This window comes from Aethalodelphis obliquidens, unplaced genomic scaffold (genome assembly GCF_003676395.1).
Source record: "Aethalodelphis obliquidens isolate GAN/ISIS:26980383/991018 unplaced genomic scaffold, ASM367639v1 scaffold31, whole genome shotgun sequence".
Lineage (NCBI taxonomy): Eukaryota > Metazoa > Chordata > Mammalia > Artiodactyla > Delphinidae > Aethalodelphis > Aethalodelphis obliquidens.
The window spans coordinates 21,489,657-21,512,702 of NW_020837975.1; the positions used below are offsets into that span (position 1 = coordinate 21,489,657).

The window sequence follows — 23,046 nt, forward strand, 5'->3', positions numbered from 1 at the left end:
TTTACGGAAAACTTTTTACTAGAATTGGTTCACGGGCTTGCATATCACTCTCGAATTATTCAGCACATGCCCGCAGCTTCCAAGAACTTGTACAGACAGCCTCTGTTTGGCCTCTACATGTGATGGTTGCTTAGGGGTCACAGAGCAGGCTGGGAAGGGTCCCAGACGTACCATGCAGCACAGTGTCTTTTCCCCTCACTGCCAATTTGCGTCAAATCTGAACTGACTGTATCATCAAAGGGCTTCCGCCCAGTTTCCTTATTGGGTAATGAAACTCATTTGTTGGTGCAATATTTGCAATGGCAATGATACCCTTAGACTGGGAGGGAACAGATTTCTGTCTGTGCAAGATCAGCTTGCCATCTGTCTGTATGTCAAAGCAACCTCAAATGGCCTTCTGAGGGACTCCTGGCTCCCCTGGTGGACACGTCCATCCCGAGGCTCTGCGTTCATGAGAACGTATCGACCCAACCCAAGTTGGGTCTGTGGCCAGTTAGTAACCCAAACTAGTAATGCCTCAGGACTTGCTGGAAATATAACCTCAAATGCATTGCTACTCAATACTGTTCAAAAGTTCAGCTAAGAACAATAGCGATGGAGGATTTCCTGAAGGGTATGTGACCATCCATACCTCTGGATGCCCTAAATCTCTCCCTGGACTCACCAGACCATCCCCAGAGTGAATCATACTGGGCCCCAGTAGGACCATTTTCTCTGATCAGGTGATGTAATTGGCCTATATTGAGGAAGATGACCTGAAACTGTCCCATGTAACTTGTCACTGTGTTTACCATAAAGTCATGTTACATAAGGATCCATGACAGAAACCTCTCTGGTATCAGCACCAAGAAAAGTTCTGCTTCTCTTGGGCAACTGAACTGTTTTTACCTTGGAGGAACCATGTAGGTTGTAATTGGTCGTGTTTCACGTTCTGCATTGTCTGACAGCAAACTCAGGCTCACATCTGTAGCCTGCTTCTTCTACTTAAGTAAAACTTGCTGACATGTATTTTGTCGATTAACCTCACCCCGGCTATGTCCGTGCCTTGTTTTGCCTTTTTCTTTGCTTATTTTAAGTGTATTTTATTTTCCTGGATTGCATAGATCTTGTTAGACCACTTTGCACCCTTCTGAACAAGCTGAAATTGAAATACATTAAAAAAATGAAAAGCCACAGCAAAGCAGTGTTAGTTAGTAGGTTAAACATCGTATGTGAAGCTTCTATGAATTCTAATCGTAGGTTCCTGATTAATACACCAGTTAATGGTCAGGAATAACTCTTAGATCTGTAACTAACAAGCTTCATGTTAAAGCCTAACGAATAAGAACACACAGACATGATAAATAATGAGGGAAATTCAGAAATCAAGCTACAGAAGATAACATATTCCAAAATCCATTGTCAGCCTCTCAACTCTTCAATTTTTTCTGAGAGTCAATTACAAAAGACACTGATGCTTCCTACATCTTCTACCTGATGACAGCATTTCACTGCTATTCCAAAGCACAATACTCCGAATCACCTACCGTGTTTGTGAATAAATGCAAGTCCTTGCAATATCTGATACATGATATTTCTTATAGCAGATTCAGGAAACAGCTTATTTCTGTATAGGGCAGAGGAAAAAAAGTTATAAGTCTAGATTTATGAAATTTGTTAATGAAAACAAAGCCCCTGTTTTCATGTTCTTTTGGTTATACAGTAAGAATTTAAGAAAACACTTGCTGACATGCTAATCTGACTAGATCCTCTGATAATAAAGATCAAAGAAAAACAACTGCTTATCCATGTAAGAGAGCCTACCTTATAAGCACCGAATCAGTTATGTTACAAAAAAGCAACGATCAAACATTTAATAACAAACAAAAAAATTCCCTCCAAGGTATCATATAAAAGTCTCCTCTCTCCATAATATAATTAAAGCTTAAAAATTTTTGATGGGGAAAATCTGAGGTCTTTCAGATGAAGGGCTTATGAGATGCAGTGGAGAGTGACATTTTCCCTGGTTGGGCAAACCACACAGCTTCTCTGCTCTTATTGACAATGGAAACGATATTTGTTCACTGAAATCACTCAGAAGGATGCTCAGAATGGCATTCAACTGCCACCAGGAAAATGTGCCCAAGAGGTTCTACATGGTTTACTTGTCAAGTCCAAAATGACCATCAGAGGTAAGTTTTTTAAATTAGTTTCTTTGTCTTCCCAGCATGCGAGCCCTGTGCACTGTAGTAAGAAAGGCACTGAAAGGAACCTGGAAGTTCCCATGGATGGCTCAGAATGAATGAAGCTGCTACACCCCTCACTTGTGGTCACTCTGCCCATACAGTGCTGTTGGGAAGGAGAGCTGCAGAGTATCTGTTAAATCTCTGAGCCTGTTAGGGTGAATAACCCATTAAGACATTCAAGACGGCAGCACTGAAAGCAGCTTCTCTGCCGTTATCACAGGGCCTCCAAAGCAGGAATGCAGACGGGGCCCCTCATCTCATGGGCAGCTTTAAACAGCCAAGGCCAAGCAGCGTGACCACAATAAACAAAAGCAGAAAGAAAACACATCCACTTTGCAACATTTATTTCTAAGATCATGATGACCACACTGTACCTTTCTTTAATGAGTTGGTAAAGATTTTCCTTCATGTACTCAAAGATAAAATAAAGATGATCATTTTCCCTGATAACTTCTTTTAATTTTACTACATTGGCATGGTTGAGCTTCTTTAAAGACTGAAAGGCGAAGAAGAAAAACAAAAAATTAGAGCAAGTCTGTTGTTGAAAAAAGTAATTCCACATATACTTAGGGAGAAACACCTAATTCCAGAACCACAGAGTACCACAATTCATTTGTTATTGACAATGTGTTAATAAATGGTATTTCTCTGAAGTTGGTATTAACTTTATGTAGAAAAACTATTTCAATTAACTGACTAGGAGGTAAGAACTTGACCATAACTGGAACTCCTGGCTGCCCCCAGGACCAGGCAGTGGGCCAGGGCTATTTTAGGTGCACTCCCTCCAGGTGATGGAATTCACGCCATGAAAGTGGCCAGAGGGGAATCCACTGAGGCTTTGATTGATCTGATACTGAAGAGGCAGCTGCTGGGAGCTGAGATCACCAGGCAGCAGTCTGCAGACACTCTGAACAGGAAATTGCTCAGACAGAGGCTGGCAGCCTGATTCTCCCAACTTTCTTCTGACACGTGTGTGTCCATGGGACGCACAGCGCTCCTTACAAGGTGAGTGTTAAAGGAGGAGAAGAAGGAGGCGAGAAGGAGGAGAAATCTCATTGGAAAGATCCTGAGGTGAGATGGGAGAGACACCTCTGCTTCCAAGAACAGCAAAGGTAAAAAAGTCAAGTGGGGGATGAGGAACAGAGGGTGGCTCAGAAAATGGTAAGTGACCCTCTGATTATTCCCCATGCGCATGTACGGTTTTCCTCCTCCTGGAACATACACGTGAGTGCAGCCATGCGCAAGCTATTTTCTGTTTGCATCACTAGCTCCGTCCACGGTGAACAAATACACTTTCATGTTGGTGAGCGGTAATCCAGTTCATGTGTGACAGCCGGACACCCAACTGTGGGTTTGCTCACCAGGTGATCAGAATTTGATAGACCGTCTCCTTCAAGAATGCCTCAAGGGGTCACCGTGGCAGGGGGTTGAGCCCTTTCATTCAAAAAGCCTCTTCCTCATAGAGACGTTAGTCCGATAATAATAAATTGTAAAGCCCTCTTTATCTTTGAATTTCCTTCAAAGGAACATTCCTTCCATAAAACAAACAGAATGTCTGAAGATGAAAGTGTTAACATGAGTGTCCACATCTGGAAGGACACTCAGTAACGACGCACCCAAGGGATCAGAGCTGGGGAATGTGCAATATGACCGAGTTGCTTCAAGCAGCTGGGAAGAGAGAGGAAATATGGCCAGTGAATGAGAACAAAATAAGACGCTTCTGGAACCTCTTCCCTGAAAGACAAGCTTTTGCCAAGCGCCTCTCTGGCAGGAAATACTCAGCTGTTCTGGCCAAATGGCCAAATCCTTCCAGAATGACCCAACAGGCTGATTACTTTTTCTAGCTGGGTTGGATTTCTGGTTCTCCATGAGTAGCAAGCATTGCCTAACTTGTAAGCATTCACCAGACTCTCATGGACTGCAGGCGTCTTCCCTGCTTGTTTGCTTAAAATGCACCACCAGCAGTGGCTGAGGTGTCCAGTGGATGAGCAGCAGAATGAACAGGGCAGATTCATTCAGAGGAAAATGAAGTCGTTTTCAAAGCTTTGCAAGAAGAGAATTCTAGGCAAGGAGGAGGATACCGTCTGCCGCAAGTGTGTTTTGAGCATGAATTACTGGCCCAAGGCTAACAGTGGCTCCAGCTCTCGTTTCTCAGTGAGGCTCAGGGGCAAGTTAAAGTCTATATCAGTTTAATAGAAAAAGAATTAATTTAAAACATGAATTAATTTTGTGGAGGACTTCATGTGATTCATTTTCAAGAGGTATATTTCCAGAAAGAAGGCATCTTGTGTTGGCTTGGGAAAGGCTTCCAAAAAGATGTAGAGGCAGGACAGTCGTATCAGGCAGAGAGGGAGCATATCAGGGGGATGCTTCAAGGAGGAGGAATCTGAAAGCTCTGAGTGGTCGGTGAGCGTCTCATACACGAGACTTGAAGGAAGAATCAGGCTTGGACAAACTCGGTGGGAGGGCAAGGGCACGTCAGGAGGGAGCCCCTCAGAGACTGGGTGTGGGAGCAAGTGGCCACCCAGTGTCGGAGGGATGAGAACTGCCCGGATGCCAGGTGGACGCCCACTGAAGTCTTCTGACAGACCCTGAGCTTGAGACCAAGCTTCGCTGCCTAGAGCTGTTTCCCTCCAGCAAATTACGGAATCTCTGGGCCTCAGCTGTGCCCATCGGGAAATTCAAGATACTAAGACTTTCCTCATCAGGTGGTTGTGGGGATGAAATAAGACAGAGCACGTAAGGTGCTGCCTGGCCCATAACAGCTGCTCAGTAAATGGTAGATGGTGTGTGAGTGAACAGCTGAGTGCTAGGGAGATGAGAGGTGTGGAGAGTGGGGAGCACAGGCCACTGCAATGAGCTATGGTTTCTGAGTGCAAGGGTAGATGATCATTAGCACAAGAGGGAGAAAATATAAGCACTGAGGGAGGCAGACATTCTAGAAAATTCAGACGCTGGTGTCCACTAAGCAGTTGGATATATGGGACTGAAGCAGGGGTCAGCAAACTTTTCTGTCAAGGGACAGAGAGTAAATATTTTAGGCTTTCTAGGTCAGATGGTCCCTGCTGTAACTACTTAGCTTTGTCAGTGTAGTGTGAAATCAGCCACAGATAATATATAAACAAATGGACATGGCTGCATGCCAACATTTTTTTTTTTTTTTTTTTACAAAAACAGGCAGTGGGCTATTTACTGACCCCTGGTCTAAATGCATAAGAAAGATAAAAGATGTGATGGGGCTGCTGAAGCAAGGGGAAATGAACAAAATCACCCAGAAGGAGAAGCCAGAGCAAAGGAGAAAATTGCTGAGAAGAGAATGTGAGGAATTATCCATACTTAAAGGGTGAAATCATAGAACCACTGGTGAAAGGCAAGAAGGGGTAGAAGAGGTGGGTCAAAGCAGAGTCCCAGAGACCTGGGAAAGGAGAGGAGGAAGTGGTCCACAGACAAGAAAATGTCTGACAAAATGATCCTGGACTTTTTTTTTTTAATCTTTTGGCCACGCCGCACAGCATGTGGGATCTTATTTCTCCGACTAGGGATTGAACCTGCGCCCCCTGTGCTGGCAGCGCAGAGTCTTAACCACTGGACCGCCAGGGAAGTCCCAATGAACCTGGACTCGACAGCTGGTGGCTTTTAGGAGAGCAACTTCCGTAAAGTTGCAGAGGTGAATGCCTGATTCAGTTAAGTGGAAAGTCAGTGGTGGGGGGAAGTGACAGCGGAGGGGGTGCTCTGGTAGGTAAGGTCAGGAAGGGGAAGGGGTGGGAGCTCCAGGGGAGGGAGGGCTGAGCCTGGTTAGACAGAACGGTGGGCACATTGATAGACTGAAGACAAGGAGCCAGTGGAAAGGAGTTTAAAGATATGGGAAGGTTTATAATAGCCAAAAGTGTCCCAGTGTCCATCGATGGATGAATGGATAAACAATATATAGTAGATCCATACAATGGAACGTTAATCAGCCTTAAAAAGGAAGGAAATCCTGACACATGGATGAATTTAGAAGACATTCTGCTAAGTGAATTAAGCCAGTCACAAAAATGACAAATACTGTATGATTGCGCTTATATGAGGTACCTAGTGCAGTCGACAGATAGAATGTAGAATGGTGCTGTCCAGGGGCTGGGAGGAGGGATTCACGGGGAATTATTGTTTAATGGACATAGAGTTTCAGTTTTGCAAGATAAAAAGAGTCCTGGAGATGGGCCATTCTGATGGGTGTACAACATTATGTATGTACTTAATACCACTGAGCTGTACCATTTTTAGGTCAAATACGCAATTCTGTATCTATTTTGAGTCCTTTGGGTTCTAGCACAGGACACCTTTATCGCTGTTCTAACAATCTGGACTATTTCTCTGATTATCTACCTGGCAACCTGCCACTTTCCTTTGAGTTGTTGTTAACCTTAATGCGTAGGCATTGTTCGCAGAAAATGTGCAGAGGAGCCTTCTCCAGAGATGGCTACAAAATGTCATTGTTACATATGTTCAACTTCTGGATGGTATGACAGATTTTCTGATGTTGTCCAGTTTGCTATGTAAACAAAACTGTGCAAAGCTTTAAAAAAAATGGTCAAAAGGTAAGTACTATGTATATTTCATCACCATTTGAAAGAAAAGAGACGCTAGTGAGAAACCAGTGAACGTTGAATAAATCTGTGGTTTAGTTAACAGCACTATTACCAAGGTTTAAAAAGAAGTACATGCACACACACCAAAAAACTAAAAAAAAAAGTGCACACACATAAATAGCACAGCAATCTTCTCCTCTCAGCTGTCAGCTGCATTACGTTATCATCTGCCTCCTTTTTCAACATCAGTGAAACAATTCAAACTGTATCAACTATAAATCTATGCGTGTATAAAGCTATTTTCATCAACCATACCATAAATTATCCCTTTGTGTATTAATAAATACCTTGACCTCCCGAAGGTTCATGCATTCCTCCCAGGAATAAAACTTTCTTTTCATTCTAAAAGAGAAGAAAGAAACAAACAGCACGTTTATTCCCAGTAACTGGCTATGCTTTATCTTAAAAAAAAAATGTTTTCGTTCTGAACCTAATGAACAGCGCTTAAAGTGGGTTCCAATTTCTACCAGATACTATACTATCCAAAACAGCATTTTATTTAAAAACCTGGCAGTGCAATCAATCCTCCAGCACAAAATTTCCCAGCAGAGTTAGCACGAGGGCATTGCAAAGAGGCCTGGACTGCTGTCTTGCTCTGTCACTAATTAGCTAACCCTGCCCTGGAGGAAAACCCCCCCAGGCTTATTTTATCTGGACCAGAGCTGTCCAATCGAACATTCTGTATTGGTGGAAATGTTCTGTACTGTCCAGTACGGTAGACACAGGTGACTACTGAGCACCTGGCGTGAGGCTAGGGCAACACAGAAACCGAATTGTTAATTTAAATTTTAAATTTAAATGATATATGATTACTTGCCACCATGTTGGACGGCACAGGGATGGACACTCCGGTACAGGGGGTGGCAAACTATGGCCCACGGGCCAATTCCACCCGACCATCTGATTTTATACAGCCCATGGGACAAGAATGCATTTATACTTTTAAGTGGTTGGGAAAAACAAAGCAAAAGAAAATAATAATTGTGACATGTGAAAATGATCTGAAATTCCAGTTTCAGTTTCCATAAGTGAAGTTTTGCTGGAACACAATCACATTCATTTGCTTCCATATGATACATGGCTGCTTTCCCACTACAACAGCAGAGCTGGGTTATGACAGAGACCACATGGCGTGCAAAGCCTAAAACATTTACTGTCTGGCCCTTTGCAGGAAAAGTGTGCCAACCCCTGGTCCAGAGCCTGAGGGGAGAGACAGACAGCCTGGTGAGCTGGCCAGAAATCTAAGGGTTCTCTCTTTCATGGCCCTTCAACCACATCATCTCATTTGAATCTTATAGCAGCACCATGAGATAGATGGGATGGGTGGAAACTAAGAAACAGAGAAGTTATGCCATTTCACCAGGGTCTCACTGCTGGCTAGTAACAGATCAACTCTCATCTCTCTCCCTCACTCTGAGAGTCTGTCCCCATGGCACACTGTCTCCCAGCTGAGTGACCATTTCCTTTATTCATGCCCCAGATATATTTTAGCCCCTGCTACACGTGGCAGAGGCCCAGGCACTGGAGATACAATGATGGGCAAGACGTTGCTCATGGAACCGACCTCGGAGCAGGAAGGCAGGTCATCCATCGACTTCTGTGCTGAGTGCCATGAAGGGAAGGGACAGGGCACCATGAAAGTGGACCCCAACGTGACCTAATCTTGTCTAGGGTATCAGGAAACAGCCTTCCAGTGAAGTGGTATTTCAACCAAGACCTGAAGGAGAATTTGGCCTGGTCGGAGGCATGCGGTAGTGAGTAGCATGGGAAGACAGAGGGCAGAAAGGTATCTGGTGAGTTCAAGAAGCCAAAAGGCCAGTGTGGCCAGGACAAAGCAGGCAAGGGAGTAGTGGGAGGAAATGCAGCCAAAGAAAACAGGCAGGGGCCGAGTGAAGCAGCAAGTTGTAAAATTGGGGGCTTGACCCTAAAACTGATAGGAAGACATTAAAAGCTCTTCGTTTGGGATCCCTGAAAGCAGAGCCTGAGGCAAGGACTTGGATGCAGGGAGTTGATTTGGGAGGTGATTCCAGGAACCTAGGGCAAGGAGCAGGGAACCTGAGAACAGAGAGGGGGGAAACCCATGAAAGGACACATTACAGAGCTGACACTGCAGTGGGCAATGGGGGCTCAGTCCTGCTGGGGACCTTCTGTGGACCAAGCAGGAGCACCTTGGTTGAGTCTCCCACGTGCACCTGAGGTGGGATACTGGTGGCAGGCACATCACTGCACACCCCAGCATGCTGAAGTCAGGTGGGACAAGGGGACATGATGGGGCAGCAAAGAAGGTTTGGTACAATTGATTTTAGACAATTAGACTCACGTGTTTAATATAATCCCTTCCCTTTTTAGACAATTAGACTCACGTGTTTAATATAATATAACCCCTGAATGGACAGGGGTAAGAATGGAAGCTAGGAACCCTAGAGAGGAAAGTATTCTAGAGGCAGAAGAGGTAAATGATAATGAGTTGAATGGGAGGTTAGCAGTGGGGAATTGGAGAAGTAGGTGGATCAGATAAATATCTGGTAGAGTCTATAGGACCAGACGACCAGTGCTGGGGCACAGGGAGGGGTTTCGGGGGACTCCCAGGCTTTGCGGGGATGGAAATGTGTCATTTTTCAAGATAGGCATTATATGCTGGATGTAAGTTCAGTTTTGGGTATGATGAGTGTGAAGTGTCTTCAGGGCATCCAAATGGAGATGTTGAGAAGGCAACTGGATATAGATGGGTGTGGCAGGCAGACTCTAGAATGGTCCCCAAAGCCCCCCATCTCCTGGTATTCACAAACTGGCATAACCCCCCTTCTTTTAATGACTTGCTTCTAACCAATAGAATACAGCAGTTTGAGAGGATACCCCTTCTGTGATTAGTTCACAAATGCAATAAGATGTCACTTCCATCTTGGTTGAAGAGTCTCATTGACTTCTTGATTTCCATGTCTTGATGGAGCAAGTTGCCATGTTGTGAGCTGCTCTTTGGAGAGGCCCACATGGCAAGGGACTGAGGGCAGCCTCCAGCCAAGAGCCAGCAGAGGACTAAGGTCCTCAGTCCAACAACCCCCAAGGTACTGAATGCTGCCCACAGTCATGTGAGTGAGCTTGGAAGTGGGTCCTTCCCCAGTCCAGCCTTCAGATGAGATCCCAGCACCAGCTAGCAGCTTGACTGCAGCCTCATGAGAGACCCCAAAGCAGAGAACTCAGCTAAGCCAGGCCCAGACTCCTGACCCACAGAAACTGTGAGACAGTTGTCTTAAACCACAATTTTGGGGGGTAAACGGTTATGCAGCAACAGATAACTAATACAATGGGTCTGGACTCAGATTGCAAAGGGCGAGTGGGGTGGGGGGAGCAAAACCGTAGTCACCAGACTATCATACGTGTAAAGGATCCAAAATAACATTTCATTTCTCAGTTTCAGTTTCCTTTCCTATAAAGTATTTCTTAATCTGCTTGTTACTACCTCCCCACATGAGAAGATCCTTGGAACAAGTACTAGAGCTGTATGCCAAGTAGTGCGTCTAACTTGGGGATGTGTTGAAGACTCTAACACGAGCATCCCAGAGTTCACAGTCATCTAACCCACAGCAATCAGTGTCTGAGATTCTTCTCCATGCCTCCCCTGTAGAAACTTTTCACAGATGAAGAATGGAGAGCATAGAGTTAAAACTATGTTGACGATGTGTCACTGAGGATGGATTCGTGAGCATGAAGGATAAAACTTACTTTTTAATAGCAATCAGTTCCCCAGACTCGATGCTTCTTCCCAGCAGGACGGAACCATAGGTTCCATCCCCGAGTTGCTTGATGGTTGTGTATCTATTCATGGTGTGCCCGCTCAGGCCGGACACTCATCTCAGGGCCAAGGCGGATCAGTCCTGCAGCCGCAGCAGACCTCCCCGGAGTGTAACCAGATTTTTCTATGGCAGCACCAGCACAAGGTATTCAATAGAACGTGACTATCTCCCAAATACATATTTTCAAAGATGAGTCTTCTGCCTGTAGAGAAAAATGAAAGACAAGGATAAATGTTAATGTACATTCTACGTCTGTCTAAATCAGGGGCCAGCTGTAACGCCCAGCCTGCCACCTGTTGTTTTGTAAATAAAATTTTATTGGAACACAGTCATGCCCACTCACTTGCATACTGTCTGCAGCTGCTTTCACGCTACACAGCAGAGTAGGTGTGACACAGACTGTATGGCCCACAAAGCCTAAGGGATATATTATTGTACCCTTTACAAAAAAAAAAAAAAGTTTGTTAACCTCTGGTCTAAATAATGCTCTTTTCCAATGTTTTATAAAATGAGACACAGCGTTCTTGGAAAGTGATTTTATCACTGACTCAGAAATGAATCAGCTGCAATTTGATGCCTTTCTGCTGACTAACCACTGTAGGCAAACACGACATGATAACTACGGTCGATGGAAATTGCTGAGCTACAAGAATCCATGCTAAATATACTGTGTTCTGTGTAATTCAGCTACAATTAACAACGTAAAGGCCAAGAAATGCTTAAATTAAGGTTCTCCTGATATAGAACTTACATGTGCTCCATGAACTGTTTGTGGCTAGGCAACAACAGTATTTTATTAATATTATTTTTATTACTAGATATTCAGAAACTAAGCAAAGAACTAGTAATTTTTTAAGGCCTGCATGTAGGGTGTGTCTCTTTTAAAGTCCTTCAGTTGTGTTCTTTAAAAAGATAAGTCATGGGACTTCCCTGGTGGAGCAGTGGTTAAGAATCTGCCTGCCAATGCAGGGAACACGGATTCGAGCCCCGGTCCGGGAAGATCCCACATGCCGCCGAGCAACTAAGCCCGTGCGCCACAACTACCGAGCCCGCGAGCCACAACTACTGAAGCCCACGCGCCTAGAGCCCATGCTCCACAACAAGAAAAGCCACCACAATGAGAAGCCCACATATGTGAGGAAAAGTAGCCCCTGCTCGCTGCAACTAGAGAAAGCCCGCACGCAGCAACGAAGACCCAATGCAGCCCAAAACAAATAAATTTATAAAGAAAAAGATAAGTCATTGATTTTTCATTTATGAAATTGAGTGTCATTCAGTCTGCCTATAATGAAGAAAATGTAGTACATAACTTAAGTGATTGCAATGCCTTTAGGCAAACATTAAAAAATGTAAATGCTTAAATAAGAACACTAAAGACATTAAAAAAATACATCTGTCAAAGTAATAATCTGAAAAATCAAAAGATCAGAAAAGAATGATAGAATAAGTGACATTCTGCATCTAAATCCAGTCAATGCAGCTTCTCCTTCCAGAAGAATTCCAGTCAATAAATGTAGAAGGAAAGAGGGAAATAAGAAATTCGCTATTAGGCAAACGTCACAATTTATTGCAGACAAGATTCGCCGATGGATGCAAATATTGGTTGATGAACGTTTGAGGAGAAACAGGCTATCCGCATAGTTTCAAAGTATCTTTGGGAATTCCCTGGCCGCCCTTTCACTTACCAGGCCCAGTTTCTTCGATCCCTCATTGGGGAACTAAGATACAAGCCAAATGGAGCAGCCCAAAAAACAAAGTATCTTTAAGACATTCATTAATGTCAAAGGGAAAGATGGTAACTCTATAGGCAGAAATCTAACAGAAACCTCCTTACCCAAGTGATCAAGTTCAACATCAACATGACTAAGACATACGACACCATGTACCCTGTATGTGATGCTCTGAGGAGGGCACACCATCACCCCTGTGGTGTTCCGTCAAAAATGCAGAACCTCAATCCACTCATGAGAAGACGTCAAACTCAAAATGAGGGACATGCTACAAAAAACTGACCGATACTCTTCAAAAGTGTCAAGATCATAAAAGGCAAGGACAGAATGAGGAACTGTCACAGATTGGAGGCAAAGAAGGAGACATGACAACTAAACACAATGTGAGAACACAATGTGAGACATTAGTGGAAAAGTTGGTGAAATTTGAATAAGGTCATAGTTTAGTTAACAGCACTGTGCCCATGCTAACTTCCTGAGTTTGATCATTGTCCTATGGTTATAGAAGATGTTAATATTAGGGTAAGCTGGGTGAAGAATCGCTAAGAACTGTCTGTACTATTTTTGTAACATTCCTGAAAGTCTAAAATTAGTTCAAAATTAAGAAGTAATTCTAGTCTATGTTTTTGTGAAGGCTTTGCATGACCTTGAGAAACCTTAAGAACTGTAAAGGTGGGCTTCCCTGGTGGCGCAGTGGTTGACAGTCCGCCTGCCGATGCAGAAGACACGGGTTCGTGCTCCGGTCCGGGAAGATCCCACATGCCGCAGAGCGGCTGGGCCCGTGAGCCATGGCCGCTGAGCCTGGGCGTCCGGAGCCTGTGCTCCGCAACAGGAGAGGCCACAACAGTGAGAGGCCCGCGTACCCCGGGAAAAAAAAAAAAAAAAAGAACTGTAAAGGTTATTCCTGATTTCACCATATTCTACCATATAACTGGAAAACCTTTTAGAGATCAAGCCTACCTGCTCCTCTCCCACTCATTCCCATTTCCCCCATAGAACCATTTTAAGGCCCCTGGTTTGAAGAGCATTTTCCTTCTTTTGAAGCTCTACAGGATCAGACAACTTACAACTTCCTTCAGCAGCTCTTTACAGTGATAGATTCCATTGCTGATTAATAAATATTTATAAAGCACTTCCTGTGTGACAGACCCTATGTTAATATCTGGGGATACAAAGACCAATAAAATACGGTCCTTTTTTTTTTTTTTTTAAGATCTTAGAGTCTCATGGCAGAGGATGAGAGTGGGTGGATGCCTACTCATGAATATGCACTAAGATATTTCATGTACACTGAGGGTACAGGATGTGGGGAGGGGTTAAGGAGAAAGCCCCCTGGCTTCTAACTTGGTTGATTCCACTGGGGCTCAGGAGGGCAGTAAGAAGAGTCTTCATAAAAGACTGAGTCTTGAAGGAAAAAGAAAAGTAGGTGTTTTGTAAGGTAGGGGATTCTAGCATTCCAAGGAGCAGAAAAGAAGGCACAGGGGCTTGAATCTGGGGTGGAGAGGAAGGTGGGAGCTTGGAACTGGAAAGAGTTAACCCCAGAAGTTTGCTTGTTGAGAGCCTCAAATGACATTTCAAAAAACATAAGGCTTTGACTGGATCCTATACTAAAGGAGAAGAAAACACTATAAAGGTCATTAATGGAAACAGTTAGGATATGGATGCTAGATTAAAGTACTGTATCTGTATTAAATTTACTAAAGTTGATGCCTGTCCTGTGGTTGTGAAACAGCATAGTCTTATTCTAAGAAAATACACCCTGAAGGATTTGTAAGCAAAGGGCCATAATATATGCAATTTATTCTCAAGTGGTAAAACAAAAATTGTGTGTGTGTGTGTGTGTGTGTGTGTGTGTGTGTGTGTGTAGAGAGAGAGAGAGAGAGAACACACAATGGGGTAAAATGTTAACACAAGGTAAATTGGGGAAAAGGGGTATGGGTCTTCTTTGTACTGTTCTTGCAACTCTGTATGTTTGAATTATTCTAGACTAAAAGTCTAAAAAAATTCTCAAAATGGTAGAGGAAGGAAATCTTTAAAAAGGTAATACATATCTTAAGCATTAAACACTTTAATGTAGATTTATTTAATAAAACCTAGTAAGAACTTGCTCATAAGACAGAACACATCATACATCATGGCTCCTCCACTTCACGATTTGTGCATTGTGGACTGTTTTGGATTCAAGGTGTGTCTCAGCATAACATAGAAAGAGCATTTGGGCCACAACATAAGCAATTTTGGGCTCTGTGTTTGTTTCCCCTCTTTTTCTTTCTAATATTTGTCTCCATCTATTTTTGATATGACATATGATTTCTGCATCATTCATAATTTCATTTTCCAACAAATTAGAATTCCCAAATCATTGTTGTATGTCATCTTCCTTAAAAAAAAAATCACTGGAACTTTGATCTGTTAAAAATCAGCTAACTCATAAATTATATGCTTTATTTATTTATTTTTTTAAAGTAGGCTTTGACCTAGAGACAATGGGAAGTCAATTAAGGTGTTTTTTAAAATAAAGTTATTTAGTTATTTGTTTGTTTGTTTGTTTATTTATTTGGCTGTGTTGGGTCTTCATTTCTGTGCGAGGGCTTTCTCTAGTTGCGGCGAGCGGGGACCAGTCTTCATCACGGTGCACAGGCCTCTCACTGTCGCGGCCTCTCTTGTTGCGGAGCACAGGCTCCAGATGCGCAGGCTCAGTAGGTGTGGCTCACGGGCCCAGTTGCTCCGCGGCATGTGGGATCTTCCCAGACTAGGGCTCGAACCCATGTCCCCTGCATTGGCAGGCAGATCCTCAACCACTGCGTCACCAGGGTTTTTTTTTAACAAGAAAATAACATGATCAGATTTGCATTTTGTAATCCAGTTAGAGTATTTTTCTTAATGTCCAACCGAAACCTGCCTATTCTAATTTAAGCTAATTTCCTCACGCTTTGTTTTTTTTGTGTGTGAATATAAAGAAACTATCTCACGAAAATGTGATGTACATCAAATTAGTAATCAAATGTGTATCTCTCAACCTCCTCTTGCTGTAATTACACAACCTTTCCTCATAGGACCTGTTTTCCACTCCTTTAATTATCTTTGGCATTCATCTCTGAACCCTCACACATTTCTCCATGTCTTTGATGAACTGTGGCAACCAAAACTTAATAACGGGAAGGGTGAGCTGTGACAGGGCGAGAGAGAGTCATGGACATATATACACTAACAAACGTAGTAAGGTAGATAGCTAGTGGGAAGCAGCCGCATGGCACAGGGATATTGGCTCGGTGCTTTGTGACAGCCTGGAGGGGTGGGATAGGGAGGGTGGGAGGGAGGGAGACACAAGAGGGAAGACATATGGGAACATATGTTTATGTATGACTGATTCACTTTGTTATAAAGCAGAAACTAACACACCATTGTAAAGCAATTATACCCCAATAAAGATGTTAAAAAAAAAACAAACTTAATAACGATCTACATTCCAGTAGCCTGTGGGCTCTCCCCCACTTTTTTTGCAATGGCATTATATATAATAATAATAATTCATATCTATCAATTATTAATCATAGAAGTCTTTCTCTGATAGTTAGTTCCTCATCTACTAAAACTGCATAATTGGGACAATGTCTTCATAGATTATCACTGAGGAAAAGCTATCTTGAAAAAATTAAGAACTTTACTGAAATCATGGTAGAGTGGGTCATTCATTCAGTATACAGTCACCCTACGATTCCTCCTTGTTACTGTCTGTCACATTATCATAGAACAAAGTTCAATTTCTCTGGTAAGATTTGACCCTCACCAACACGTGGCGGTTGCTTTTCAATTTTATTTCAGGTAATTACATACCGACTGTAAAATGGATCAGACTAGAGTCTCTCTCTTCAGGCACTGAAGTCAGGTTGACAATTTTATTCAAACTTTACCAAGAGGCCAAGCACTATGCAAAGCTTCTGGGGCACATTATGGGTAAGAGAAGGGTCTTCCTTTAAATACCTCCTAATCAACACAAACATGGAAAATGTAGGAAATGCTACAAGCCCATGGTAGAGAGAACAACAAACTCTTGGGAGGAGGGAGGGATCAGACACCCGCTCAGAGAAGAGGTAATATTGAGGTTTGAAGAATGAGCAAAGTTTTATTACACAGAAAAGGGAGAGAAAGGAATTACAGATGGAGGAAACTCTGCAAAAGGTTGGTGGGTATAAGAGCTTGGCATGTTCACGAGAGCTTACGGTTCCTACACTGGGTGAACGACAGAATAACCTGGGGAAATTTTAACAAATACTGATGCCCGGGCCCCACCTCTAAGAGTCAGGTCGAGGTTGGGGACTGAGTTTTGATAATTTAGAAAGCCCTCCAGGGACTGTAATGTGCAACCCCACTGTGAAGTACAGGGCTAGGACATAAAAGCCACGGAGGGCAGTAAGGAAGTGCAGGGAATGGCTAGAAACTTAGGGTGGGACCCAGCTGTGAGGGCGTATATCTGTCATGCAGGAGTTTGGTTTTTACCCTGCCACATGGGAGCTCTCTGGGGCTTTTAAGCAGGGAAATGACATGAGGGAGACCACCCACCCCAGACTATTCAAACTGATGTTAGAATAGAGAGACTAGATGGAGGGTACTGCAATAGGCAGGTGAAATATGTAGAAGGCCTGAACAAAGGCACCAGACAGGATGAATGTTATAGAGAGTAGGAGACACAATGGCTTCTGTTTTCTAAGGTGTTGAATTTGAGATATGCACAAAACCTCTCAATGGAGATGCTCTAAGGTTGCTTTATTTTTTTTTCTCCAAAGATAGTGCACTATTGGAGTTCTTATTAGGAGGACAGCATTCAGACAATGCTAATACCACGCACAGCTCTGGGGTACTCACAGAACACTACATGGATGGTGTCTACTGGAGTTTTGCAACGTGGCAGCTGCGGATCCGGAACAAGGGACATGACAATCTCAACATACACCTGAATTACTGTTCAACTCTGGGTGACAAACTTCAAGAAAGATATTCAAGAACATAACAAGGGGCCTAAATGAAAGCACGAGAAGAGTAGTTGAAGAAACAGAGAATACACGAAGAAAAAGGGACTTAGGAAGCCGTGGTGATTGTTTCAAGGGTCCAAAGGAGTATCAGAGAGGAGGTTTAGTTACACTATATACAGATCTAGAGAACAGAACCATGACAACTATCTGAGCTTTCTGTTCTCTAGTGAATTATTTCCTAAACTAAAAACAATGAAGTGGTATTATTCAAACTAGCATTAGACAAAAAGTAGCATTCAACCCATAGTCAACTCTGAGCATATCCTAGCAGGAAGTGGTTACTGACTTTTGAGATCAGTATTGTTCAGTTGTTCACCATTTTCGCGGTGGCCTGAATATGATGACTCATGTTATACTCTGAAAGGAAAGGACAAAAACTCACTGCTGCTCTGGGAAAACAGCAGGGTGATGGACAACGCACTAGGAAAAAGAAGGGCGATATGACAGATGCCACTGCTGATCTACCCCATAGCAATGTTCCTCTTGCTGCTTCGTTTATAGAGCTCTGATTTTATTCACGATTCAGTACAATCAGGGACGGCAGCCACCTACTACAGCCCCAGGGCATGAACAGTGCTCCGTTGAAGCCAAGCCAGACAATTCTATTGTACTTCCTTCCCACTGAATACCGTTTAGGAGCGGGACTACGGCTCTGACAACCAGACGGAAAGGAAAGTGAGCTGGGGAGGGAAGAGAAGGGCCTCTGGGAGGGAATCTACTCTTTGATAGAGACAGCTGACAAAGAGGTTGCCCCGTGTTTCTGCCTTGAACATGGTTGTATAAAGCTGTAATATTCAGAGCTGAGGCGGTCTTCTGGTGATTATGAGACGTCAGCTCTAAAGATGAGAATCCCAACTGCTGAGGATGGATTAAGAGAAAGAAGCTGAATCCTGGATGACATCACTGGGCTGCTGCACGATCCCTGAAAATATCTGCTTTAGGTTTCTTGTTATATGACCTAATCCAAAGTCTTTGTTGCTGAAGCCACCATCCGATAGTCTGTCAAGGACAACTGAAAGCATTCCTCTGGAACACACACAGTGACCAGGGAATGGCCCTTGGGGTAAGTTTCTGGCAGGGCACAGATGGCCAGAGTGCTACAGTTGTACAAGCAAGAAGTCACCATGTGGACCACTAGCCAAAAATCTCAAGGAAGGCTTAGGGCCACTGATCCCTAAATAATGGCTAATTTCTCTCGTCAAGGACATGTCATTTACTGATCCATGCATCACTGGCAAAAACCAATTAAAAAATTTTTTCCTTACTAACAGTATTAGTTTTCCACAGCTGCTGTTCACGAATTACCATAAACTTGGTAGCTTAAAACAGCAGAAATGTATTCTCTCACGTTTCTGGAGGCCAGAGTCCAGAACCAGTATCACTGGGTCGAGATCAAGGTATTGGCACCTCCTCCAGAGGTACTGGCTCACTTCCTCCTTGTCTCTTCCAGCGTCTGGTGGCTGTTGGTGTTCCTTGGCTCGTGGCCACATCACTCCAGTCTCTGCCTCTGTGGTCACACTGACTCCTCTCTGTGTCAAATCTCCCTCTGCTTCTCACTTATGAGGACTAGTGTTTCCATTTAGGGCCCACTAAACCTATCTCCATTTAGAGATAGGTAGGTTTATCTCCCCATCTCAGATTTCTTAATTTAATCACATCTACAAAGTCTATTTTGCCAAATAAGGAAAAATTCACAGGTTCTGGGGACTAGAACCTGATATCTTCAGGGGATAGATACCACCATCCAATGAAACCTCCCAAAGACTCCCACAGTCATCTGAGCTACGGCAGCTGTGGTTTCTAGTCATACAAAGTTGAGTGTCTTAGGAATGAAATCAAGAATCTAATGCTTAGTTACCCAATGAACAAAGGCAGGCCTTTTTGAACGATAGAGAGTATTTCTCTTAACTCTACAAAGCAGACAAGACTTCACAATTCTGGCTGAAATCTCAGTAGATGACATTAGCATATGGAGATTCCACCCTGTGTGGACCGGGGGTTGCAAACAGGCAGCCTGAGGATGGAATTCACAGATATGCTTTGAGTTTATATTTAAAAATGGGAACTTTCATATAAATATCGAGATTTGGGGTAGCTCCAGAAAAACTGAAGCGCTAATAACACAAGGTCCTTTGTCCTCCATGGGAATAAAAGCTAGACGAGCGTGGTCACTGGCCTTTTAGGCCAAGCGTGAGCCCTCTATCCCGCCACTGTCCCCAACCTCCCTGTGTCCCTAAAATGAATGTTGTGTCAGTTGCTAATTTTTTTTTCTTAGTTGCCATTTATTTTTGCACCTTCACGGCCACTTGTTTTACTAGAAGAAAAATATTTCTCTATTCCTCTGCCTATATCAAAAGTAACAAAGGAAAAAGCCTGGGAAAAAACCTCATGCGAAGAAAAACTGGAGGGAAAGAAAAACTGTCGTTATCTTTTTAAAAGAGAAGAGCAACTCCTTACTGTTTAACAAGCACATAACCAGCTTCCCTGATTCTTTTACATTTCCTCCTCTGCCCCTGAGAGCATCTGAATTCATAGTCCCTGGTATAGACAGTCACTACTGCCTGTGAAGTGAATGGGGTGTAACAGCCCATCCATTAACTTGGGGAATCAGCTAACATGTTAATGGGCAGTACTTCTAAATACCACTCAGACTCCAAGAATGATCTTGGATAATCACTCACTATAACCAATCCACATGTAGCTTACTAATATATCAAATAAGCCAAAAAGGTAATAATAATAATAATAATTTCAGAACTTACTATGTATACCGTACTGTTATAAGCGCTTTGCGTATATTAATCTGTTCAGTCCTCACATCGGCACCAGGTAGGTACTATTATTATTACCCCTATTTTACAGATAAGGAATCTGAGACACCAGCTACTTGTTCAAGGTTATGCAATTAATAAGTGTTGGCAGTGAGATAGGAACCTGGGCCGACTGCACCAAACTTAAGGGAGAGATTGCAAAAGATCCAAAGGTTATGAAATCTTTTGAGGATCTGAGAACGAGAGGAATTAAAAGAAGTACTTTGTAGCTCAAAGTCCAAATATGGAAACCAGTGATGTGGCCATGCTCTAGCTGGCCTCATTCTACAATCGAACTTCAGTGGACCGAGCGGGGACCTTGCCAGCAGCCACTGCCTACAGGGGAGGCAAGTGACTGCGGACAAAGAGGAACTGAGTCCCAGTTTCCACTTGGCACAGAGCACCTGTGACTCGGAGCATCTCCTGGTCCTCGGGTTAATTTCTGTGAGGTGAGGGCACGGGACTTAATGAAGCAAGGTGGTTTCCTGCTCCGTTATTCTGTGGTTCTGTGACTCTCTGGGTCAGGAATCAAGCTGGCATTTGTCTAAGAAAAAAACCAGATCAACGTTTCCACCTTTCCCATCACCTGCACAAAAGCTCGCAAAGAGCAGACAGTGCCCCAGAGGGACCCTGCGTGCTATACATCATCTCTCTTCCAGAGCAGGATAAGTGTCTCACTGTCTCAGCCAGACCCCAAAGCTCAGAATCTACTCCTTTTCCTCCCTCCGAGTCCAGCTCAAACATCACCTTTCCAGGACCTCCTGTCCCAACCTGCACAGACACAGCCAACGGCTCTCTCCCCAAGAGGCCACAGTGCCCTGTCCCCACCTCCTCAGTGGTCAATGACACGCAGGCCTGTCCCGGACAGTCACCATGCTTCTTTCATCTCTGCTCTCCTACCTCATGCTCCGCCTACGCTAGCAGGTACTCATGGTTTGAATGGTCAAAACATGAATTTTAGTCTTTGCTGTGTATCTTCTGTGCCACCCTTGGTAAGTATCTCGAAACAGAATTCTTCTATTTCTTCCTGTGCAAAGTCATGGTACTCAGATTGTTTGCCCTGAGCAGAAATGTTCTGAAGTTCTGAAATGGGAGAATAGTAAATACTGCAGAAAGGCTAAAGCCGGCAGGCTGCCTGGGCCCTCCCACCATGCTGCTGGAATTACTGGGTCTCAAAGAATCACAGAAAGGTCCCCACAGTGTCGTCAGATCAGGCCTTCGGCTTCTGGGTTAGGCTGTACCCAACTCACAGAGCAGCACAGCTGTATTTCGCTTTCAAAGCGTTCCAGACAAACTTTGAAATGAATGCTATGATTTTTCTGGCTAGGTGACATTGCGGAAACCTTCCTGCGGTCTGTCCCAATTCCCTCCCCTCGGCTCCGTCCTCAGTAGGGCAGATCATCTGCTCACGGCCGGGGTCTCACACCGGGCGCCCTGTTCATTCCCAACCTGGGAAACCAACCAGGCACAGGGTGGTCCACTCTTTAGTTTGAAAACTTAAGAGTCATTGAATAAATGCCACAATTACTCATTTTTTAAGATAGGAGACAGAAAATTGTACGCAAAAGTGGGCATCTCGGGGCTTCCCTGGTGGCGCAGTGGTTGAGAGTCCACCTGCCGATGCAGGGGACACAGGTTCGTGCCCCGGTCTGGGAAGATCCCACATGCTGCGGAGCCACTGCGCCCGTGAGCCATGGCCGCTGAGCCTGCGCGTCCGGAGCCTGTTTTCCACAACGGGAGAGGCCAAGGCAGCGAGAGGCCCGCGTACCGCAAAAAAAAAAAAAAAAAAAAAAAAAAAAAAAAAGTGGGCATCTCTGGGAGTCGTGGTTTACCAGCACCACTTCCACCATTCGGACCTGTGTGAAGAGCTTTTCTCCCTGAGCCTTGATCGTTTTCCACTGAAAAGATGCCATTGCTTTCACCTGTCCTCATCGGAAAACTAGATCATGTGCAAAATCACTCAATGGCCCTTCTCCTGGCACTTGTGAGTTCCATTTTACCTTAACTGGCATGAATTCTAGGTTCGAACATTTCATAACTTTACAAGAGTAAAGTTAATATTGTTACATTTCTTTTAAAAAGGTACTAAAAATAGTACATCTGTATTTCTAATTTTTCTCTCTGGGACCTAATTCTTCTGCCCACATACATTTTAGCAAGAATGTCCTTTAAATATTTTGCCTCTTGGACCAGTGCTTTTTTCTGCTTTGGGGACAGCAGCTACAATGCCAAAAGAGCCTCCTTTATTGTGGAACATGCTTTGCCTTTCCTGTGACAAGGAGCACATTAAAGATGCTTCTGGCTACTGCCTTAATTGGAAGGATGGGAGGAGAGGATCCGTTACCTGGGCTGCCCTCTTCTACTCCGCAGAGACTGTTTCATGCCCTGACCTCCCTCACATCCTTCAACCCCAGCTTCTGAAAGGAGAATTCATGCACCAAGTCCTAAATCCCAGGAGAAGGGTCTACCACTTCCCATCACTTCTCCCACAAAGGGCGCTGTGCCCCGAACCTAAAGTAAAGTCTTCCATTGCTTGTAGATTAGTTCTAAACTAGGACCCATCATTCTATGTGGTCTGTGGGCTGTGAAGAACTGAAGGGAAAGGAAATATTGAAGACCCAGAGGAAGAATAACTTTCCTCTGACTCATGGGAAACTGCGGATGAGTTGAGGTGACAGTCCCCCAGCCCCAGTTGCTCACCTGATTGCCACCCTCTGTTCTAAGGGTGGGCAAGGGAGGGCGAGGTGAAGATGAGGGAGTGAATCAGAACATGTCACACATTCAAGCGCTACTCAAATATCACAGCACGTTTAACTCAGGGCT

General features: G+C 43.9%; 1 protein-coding gene across 1 annotated transcript in view; it reads right to left on the minus strand.

Annotated features, from left to right (window-relative positions):
* The window catches only part of CILK1 (ciliogenesis associated kinase 1), a 52,998-nt gene that overhangs the window by 23,825 nt on the left and 6,127 nt on the right, over positions 1–23,046 (minus strand). Inside the window, exons 2-5 of the mRNA XM_027127509.1 lie at positions 10,580–10,848; positions 7,144–7,198; positions 2,600–2,721; positions 1,527–1,606 (exon numbers count right to left, since the gene is read on the minus strand). Of these exons, the coding sequence (XP_026983310.1) occupies positions 1,527–1,606; positions 2,600–2,721; positions 7,144–7,198; positions 10,580–10,680 (358 nt within the window). The 5' untranslated portion in view covers positions 10,681–10,848. The remainder of the gene's footprint in view (positions 1–1,526; positions 1,607–2,599; positions 2,722–7,143; positions 7,199–10,579; positions 10,849–23,046) is intronic.